The sequence below is a fragment of the Mytilus galloprovincialis genome, chromosome 4 (assembly GCF_965363235.1).
Source record: "Mytilus galloprovincialis chromosome 4, xbMytGall1.hap1.1, whole genome shotgun sequence".
NCBI lineage: Eukaryota > Metazoa > Mollusca > Bivalvia > Mytilida > Mytilidae > Mytilus > Mytilus galloprovincialis.
Window position 1 is genome coordinate 92,441,526 of NC_134841.1, and position 7,722 is coordinate 92,449,247.

The window sequence follows — 7,722 nt, forward strand, 5'->3', positions numbered from 1 at the left end:
TTTGCAATCATTATAATATGTTTAAATTTCATATTATTTCAGTGATGTACATTATGTACTCTCATATCAAACTTGGGAAAAACTCAAACTTGTACATAAATTAATAGGGTCCTTAAAAATATGTTCCACTGCAATAAATGGATAGTACAGATAGCATACTATCATAATGATAATACATGTAACACCAAACAAAAAATTAGTTAAGTCATTAACATCCAATGGCTTTTAAGCAAATCTATTGCATGTGTTAACCATATACAAGAGCCAAAAGTTAACAGATTTGGACAAAATTCTGTTAAATTAAGGATCTAAACCACTACTAGTGAGTGTTTATTGTTTCAAAGACACATAGGCGGATCCAGGGGGGGCCTGCCCCCCCCCCCCCCCTTTCATAGGAAAAATTTGTTTGATTATATAGGGAATCATTGAAGCATGACTGGAGCGGGCCACCCCTTAGGAAAAGTTCTGGATCCGCCACTGAGACATAACTATCCATAAGGGTCTAACACAGTTGGTCAAGAATAGAAACAAACCAGGAAAAAAAACCTAATATACTAGTAGGTCTACTTTTTAGTTGTTTTACAAATGTTAAATGATATTGGCATTACTTGTTGTCACACATTGCATTCAATATGATGGAATTCTATGTGACAGTCATACAAATGAGGTTTAACTACCTATTAAACTAGGTTTAATCCAACATTTTCTACATAAGGAAACTTGTACCAAGCAAGGAATATGATAGGTGTTTTCCAATCACTGGTGTGTTTCAGTCTTGAGTTTTTTTTGTTTTTTTTTGCTATTTTACTCAATACATTTGAAGTCAATGGACCTGATCCAATGCTTACATGTGTGTGTAAAACTAAATACCAAAAACTATTGACCTAAATATTATTAATGGGTTCCTTCAAACTTACCTAAATACAAACTTTAATTTCTAATCTATGCAAAAGTTTCAAAGACAATAGACCAGGACTGAGGGGGACAGAGCTAAATAATCTTCATGGCAATGAGATATTCTAATACATATCGATGTCAACTATCATTGACCTTCCACTTATGGTTACCCTAAATTGTTCTGAACACAAACTAAAGTATGATAATTAAGCAAAAATTTCAAAGTTAATACACAATTACAATGATGGTGGGACCAAAAATCTCAATAGAGATAAGATTTGCCAATGTTGAACACAATTGCACACATATCTGACATTGACCTACCACTAGTGGTTCCCATAAACTGACCTACCAGCAATCACAAATTAATAAATTGTTGAAAGACACTGCAGCCCACCAGTCTTTCCTTTTCTAATTTGTTGAAACCAGACAATACATTATTACATTTTTGAAAATAATAATAAAACAATTTCTATTTATAGCAAAAAATTAAATGAGTATGCCCTGTATTTCATTAATCTGATGAAAATATGATGCCTTTTTAAAGTGAAAAATCGATCAATAATAGATGACATTAAGACCAGTGATACTGTCCATTTTACACTTCCGACAATAATAGATGACATTAAGACCAGTGATACTGTCCATTTTACACTTCCGACAATAATAGATCACATTAAGACCAGTGATACTGTCCGTTTTACACTTCCGACAATAATAGATGACATTAAGACCAGTGATACTGTCCATTTTACACTTCCGACAATAATAGATCACATTAAGACCGGTGATACTGTCCATTTTACACTTCCAACAATAATAGATCACATTAAGACCGGTGATACTGTCCATTTTACACTTCCGACAATAATAGATCACATTAAGACCGGTGATACTGTCCATTTTACACTTCCGATATGTATCTGACCAGTCTCTACTTCTACCACTAAATTATATTAGGCAAATGGAGAGGCAGAAAATATAAACTTAATTGGCTTTCCTCATTGTTGAAGGCTGTACAGTGACCTATAGTTGTTAATGTCTGTGTCATTTTGGTCTCTTGTGGACAGTTGTCTCATTTGCAATCATACCACATCTTCTTTTTTATATTAATTAACTTGAGATTTTCAATGGATCTGTAATAAAAAGTACACAAATCAAGATAATCATACTCAAACAAGAAAAAGGAGGTGGTACAATAAATAATTCGATTCAAACATATAATTGCAAGTTGAATTATCTTTATTCAACATAATCATTTATCATATAAAATTCATGTAGTTTTTATGTAAACATTTGTGAATTCCTTTCACAAAACATGTCTGACATCTGTAGAACAAAATATTGTATGGCAGATCATTATTTTAGCACTTTTTAAAAAAGCATTTTTCATGATTACTATTTTAAGTATAAAACTCCACATTGTGAATTCAAATATCACAAGACCGTATTTTGCATGAACTAATTAAATCATGATCGCTGTTTCACCTAGATGATGGAAAATTAGAATTTTAAAACATGTCATCATGTAGTTCAGAATGAGGCTGTAGTCCACGCTCCAACATTGCTTTCTTTTTTCGTTCTTCCTCTTCTTGTGTAACTAATTGTTCCTCCCTCTGCATTTCTAAAATTTCATCAATTGAAACTTCTTCCAATGGTAGAGTATTTTCATTTTCTAAATCCTAAAATAATAGAAACACAAATATTTCATTAAGACTGTTAAACCACATCATAAGGATTGTTGTTTAAACGATACCAAATACTGTAAATTCAGAAATTATTGCGAAAATGTGACAGGGTTATAATAGCAATAATTTAAACTCGCATTTTAATTTTTTTTATGAATTAAACCGGATTTTTCTCAAAACACAAAAATTAAAATCACATTTTAGTCTTAAATGACAAAATAATAATAAATGCACGCAATAATTTCTGAATTTACAATAATTTAATATAAGGTTACAATGTTAAAACTTTGCCTTTTCAATGAGTATAACCACCCCTTTTTCTTCCATAAAATATACACAAAATGAATAATTCTCAATTCAGAAAAGAACAAGTGAAACTGTGAGCTACTGCTCACTGATGATACCCCCGCCCCAAGTGGATAATTTTAATAGTGTAAAAATATGCAAGTGTTCGGTAAACAGGAAGTTGTTGAGTAATGAATCTGAAAAAGCATCACACAGTATAGCTGACTTGTATAAATCCTGAAACCAAATTTCAGAAATCCTTGTATTGTAGTTCCTGAGAAAAATGTGACGGAAATTTTCAACTTGGTTATCATGTGTAAAATAGTACAAGTGTTCGGTAAACAGGAAGTTGTTGAGTGATGAATCTGAAAACGCATCACACGGTATAGCATACTTATATAAACCTTGAAACAAAATTTCAGAAATCCTTGTATTGTAGTTCCTGAGAAAAATGTGACGGAAATTTTCAACTTGGTTATCATGTGTAAAATAATACAAGTGTTCGGTAAACAGGAAGTTGTCGAGTGAAGAATCTGAAAAGGCATCAAACGGTGTAGCAGACTTATATAAACCCTGAAACCAAATTTCAGAAATCCTTATATTGTAGTTTCTGAGAAAAATGCGATGAAAAATATTCATGGGACGGAGGGACTGACGGAAGGACAGACAGAGGTAAAACAGTATACCCCCCCTTTTTCAAAGCGGGGGTATAATAATTTAGGAGACAGGTATAATTGTACCCACTGATAACAAGTACTTACAATTTCTCCAAGCAGGACAACATTTTCTCCTCTGACTACAAATATACCTCTTGGTATGTCTCCATACTTCTTACCAACATGTATCCTCTCTATTGTTCTGTGTAAAACTAGATTAGCTGAAAGTATAAACAATGATAAACTGAAAATAATTGATATTTAGATTATTCTTTTAGTGATAGCCATTCAGGAACAGAATTTACTGAATGATGACTTTAAGCTCAATCAAAGTATATAGTTCATTTATAACATTCTGTAAATAGCAATGGGGAATCAATAAACGGTATTCATGAAATATATTTAAGGGTAAAAAAGATTTTATTCAAAACATCTATCACAGTTTAAGAGCCTTCTTTTTTAACAATAAGAAAATTTTCAATGGTCTTCTATGACTTTATGGTAATTTATATGCCACCTTCTAAAATTATCACATTTTAAAACTTAGATAATGAGTATATATTCACACAATACATGGAACTTAGTCTCAAAAAGTTGACATCAAAAGACAATAAGCCAGGTGGAACAGAAAATAAATACAAACCAAATTGGTCAATGCTCCTGAGAAATCCAATTAGTGTTCTGCCGTCTCTTAGTACAACTAGTAACTTCTCTGCAATATTAAAGAATAACATTTGTAGTTTCTGTTAAAATAAGCACAATTTAAAGAGAGATAATACTGGTCCAGAAGACACACCTACATGACCTATTAACATGCAGTTAAATGTTTAATGCCACATTATATCAAACTGCAGAAATTTGGGAAAATAGAACATACATTGTTGTCTTAATTACATTGTAACCAATTGCAAAATCCTTTACTTTAAACAATACAAAATTTGAACAATTTAGCTTGCACATTACCCTGTTCTGGTTGCACATGTCATGATGTGTTGATAGACTCTAGCATGTTATATGATTTCATGCAAATTTGTTTAACATGTTTAACTCATTCCCAAATAGAATTTATTATATTTTAAGGAGATCAAATATTAATTTTATTATGTCTGTGTATACATACAAATGTACTTAATAAAATGATTCTTAAGTTTATGCAATATATAAGTAATTAATATTTACTTCAGATTCAAGTAAAAACAATACTTGTACAAGTAGTACCCCTCAGGCCCTGACTTTCATATTAATCTGCTGACTTCGTGCCCTTTCACATGTAACACCTGCATCATTATCATATAATAGTACATTGTAGTTCAGCTTAGTTTTTGAGCACTAATACAAACATGATAAATGCTTCTTTGTTCTTTGTCATGCATGAAATTATAACCCATGCCTGTATATCATCAGATTAAAAGTTAAAAGCCTTCAATTTTCAAAAGGGAGGATATTTGGAGGGCATCTTCTTCATGATCTTTGTATTTTTCAATTGAACTGCATTTTTATTATAATTTGAAAGGGGAAATGTTGCAATTTTGAATTCTTATGCAGTGGCGGATCCAGCCATTTTAAAAAGGGGGGTTTCTAACCTTGGACAATGGGGGGTTCCAAATATATGTTCCCATTCAAATGCATTGATCAGCCAAAAAAAGGGGTGGGGTTCCAACCCCCAGAACCCCAGGGCTCTGGATTTGCCACTGTTATGAATATCTGTGTCAAGTTTGTCAAGGCAGTTTTAAAGATGAAATACAAAATCCAAATGCTTATAACTATATATTGATACCCAATTTTGGGTATAATACCCATAATTAGGGATAGTACATAATCTAGATAGTAACCATTTTATCAGTCCAAATAATTATGACGTCTTGAAAGGCTATTATATTTTTTTCTTTGACGCCTTACATCGGTCTTGAAAGGCTTTTATTTAATTTTTCGATGTAAGGAGTCAAAGAAAAATATATAATAGCCTTTCATAGCCTTTCAAGACGTCATAATTATTTGGACTACCATAATTTTTATATGAGGATTCTGTCCATGAACATGTTCACGTTTTGACCGTTTTCCTTTGTTCGACATGTCGTATTTTTCTTTTAAAAGTTAATTCCCTTCAACTTATTTGTCTATATTATGAATGTTGACAAACATACTATCTATTTCTTCAATTAAACTTGCGGTGCCAGGTAGGTAACTCATTTTTCACATTTTTTGCAAAATTACGATTTCAATGATCGGTGTTGTTAATTGCTTCCGTGTACTAGTATAAATATCATGATTCCAAACGCACGAGTGACAAAGAGGACAGTCAAGTCTAATACCATAAAGTTAAATAGAACAGAACAGAACAGAACATATTTTATTTCCCACAATAATTATGACGTCTTGAAAGGCTATGAAAGGCTATTATATATTTTTCTTTGACTCCTTACATCGAAAAATTAAATAAAAGCCTTTCAAGACCGATGTAAGGCGTCAAAGAAAAAAAATATAATAGCCTTTCAAGACGTCATATTAAATATGAAATACTAGATAAAAAACGAACAATAAAAAAATGCTTATTTTTATTGCTGTATAAAAAATATTTTCACGTTTGATAACATTATAATTTCTTGTATTTTAGGTTATATTTCATTTTCACCTAATAAAAAGAAATTATGGTATGTCGAAAAAAGAATCATTGAATAAATGCAGAGACATATAATACAATATTATTGTATTATATGTCTCTGATCATGTTATTGACATATTGAGGCCGTATTCATAATTAAACTTTTTGAGTTATTTATTCTTTTCGCTTGACGATGGTTGATGGTACGAAGAAATGTCTTATGGTAAGGCTTATATAATAATTATTATTTATATAATTTATGAATACTGAACTTGAACATTCATTTGTCAAATAAAATGTATGTGTACCTTCTACTGTAGTCGGTATAAAAAAATGTGGTGTGATTGCCAATGAGACAACTCTCCGCAAGAGAAAAAAAATGACACAACAATTAAGAACAATAGGCCATTGTGCGGCCTTGAACAATGAGTAAAACCAACACCGCATAGTCAGCTATGAAAGGCCCCAAAATAACTAATGTAGAACAACCCAGAGAAAAAAAAACAACCGCCCTAATTAATGTACAAAAAAGTGAACGAAAAATGTTTTGAAATATCCGGCAACAATCGACAACCACTGAATTATAAGCTCCTGACTTGGAGCACATACCGAGACTCAGTCAGTATGGCGATGGCTAAACTAGTACGAGAAGGCACCCAAACTCCCTAACCCGAGACAGTATAAAATAAGAACAAACAATAAAAATCAACAGACAACTTTCGAGTTCGATGCATTTCCGTCAAAAACTCTGGTTATAGTGAACGTCATTTGTGCGTTTAGGGGCGTCGTCACTTCCATTCTAATGTTGAGCGAGTGGTTGGAAAACTACAATTCTATATTGTACAAATTATTGGGCAAATTGAATTCGCAAAATTGACAATCAGCACTGCTGTCATTAGGGAATTGTCATTAAGTACCTACAGAACAATCATTATTTCTTGTTTATCCTGCACAATGACGATCACTAAGACGCTTGATGAACGTTAATAGTGCAGGGATACAGGCGACCCCCTCTATCTGGTAAATGACGTCATAAAGGCGCGCATAAAAGAGGGACGAAAGATACCAAAGGGACAGTCAAACTCATAAATCTAAAACAAACTGACAACGCCATGGCTAAAAATGAAAAAGACAAACAGAAAAACAATAGTACACATGACACAACATAGAAAACTAAAGAATAAACAACACGAACCCCACCAAAAACTAGGGGTGATCTCAGGTGCTCCGGAAGGGTAAGCAGATCCTGCTCCACATGCGGCACCCGTCGTGTTGCTTATGTGATTACAAATCCGGTAAATAGTCTAATTCGGTAGGTCAAATTCATGAAAGGGAAGGGGATTGTAGTTACGACGTGAGGAACATATCCGATATCATTTGTGAAATGGTTATTCCATAACGGTCAACCAACTCGTGATGGCGTCCGTAAAATTTACGAAGTGATGATTTCAACTTCACCATTTGGAACTCTTGATTTAATAGCTTCCTTGTGAGCAGTAACCCTCTATCAAGAAAATCATGATAGGAAATGCAAGCACGGGAATATCGTATCAATTGAGAGATATATACCCCGTATGCAGGTGCTGCTGGAATA

The 7,722-nt window shown here is 32.7% G+C and overlaps 1 protein-coding gene across 1 annotated transcript; it reads right to left on the reverse strand.

Moving 5' to 3' along the window:
- Nucleotides 1-2,121: 2,121 nt before the first annotated feature.
- Nucleotides 2,122-5,795, reverse strand: LOC143073397 (U6 snRNA-associated Sm-like protein LSm1). Its single transcript, XM_076248915.1, has 4 exons — nt 5,671-5,795; nt 4,170-4,238; nt 3,632-3,747; nt 2,122-2,579 (listed from the first exon to the last, which is right to left on the reverse strand). The coding sequence occupies exons 1-4, from the start codon at nt 5,714-5,716 to the stop codon at nt 2,409-2,411; spliced, it is 402 nt and encodes a 133-aa protein (XP_076105030.1). The 5' UTR covers nt 5,717-5,795; the 3' UTR covers nt 2,122-2,408.
- Between the last annotated feature and the right edge of the window lie 1,927 nt (nt 5,796-7,722).

Excerpts from the sequence above, each read along its gene's own strand:
- LOC143073397 (XM_076248915.1), bottom strand. The coding sequence starts at position 5,716 with ATGAGTTACCTACCTGGCACCGCAAGTTTAATTGAAGAAATAGATA. Across the intron at positions 4,239-5,670 it reads TTTAATTGAAGAAATAGATA|AGAAGTTACTAGTTGTACTA; the intron begins GTATGTTTGTCA and ends TTAATATTGCAG. Across the intron at positions 3,748-4,169 it reads CAGGAGCATTGACCAATTTG|CTAATCTAGTTTTACACAGA; the intron begins GTTTGTATTTAT and ends TTATACTTTCAG.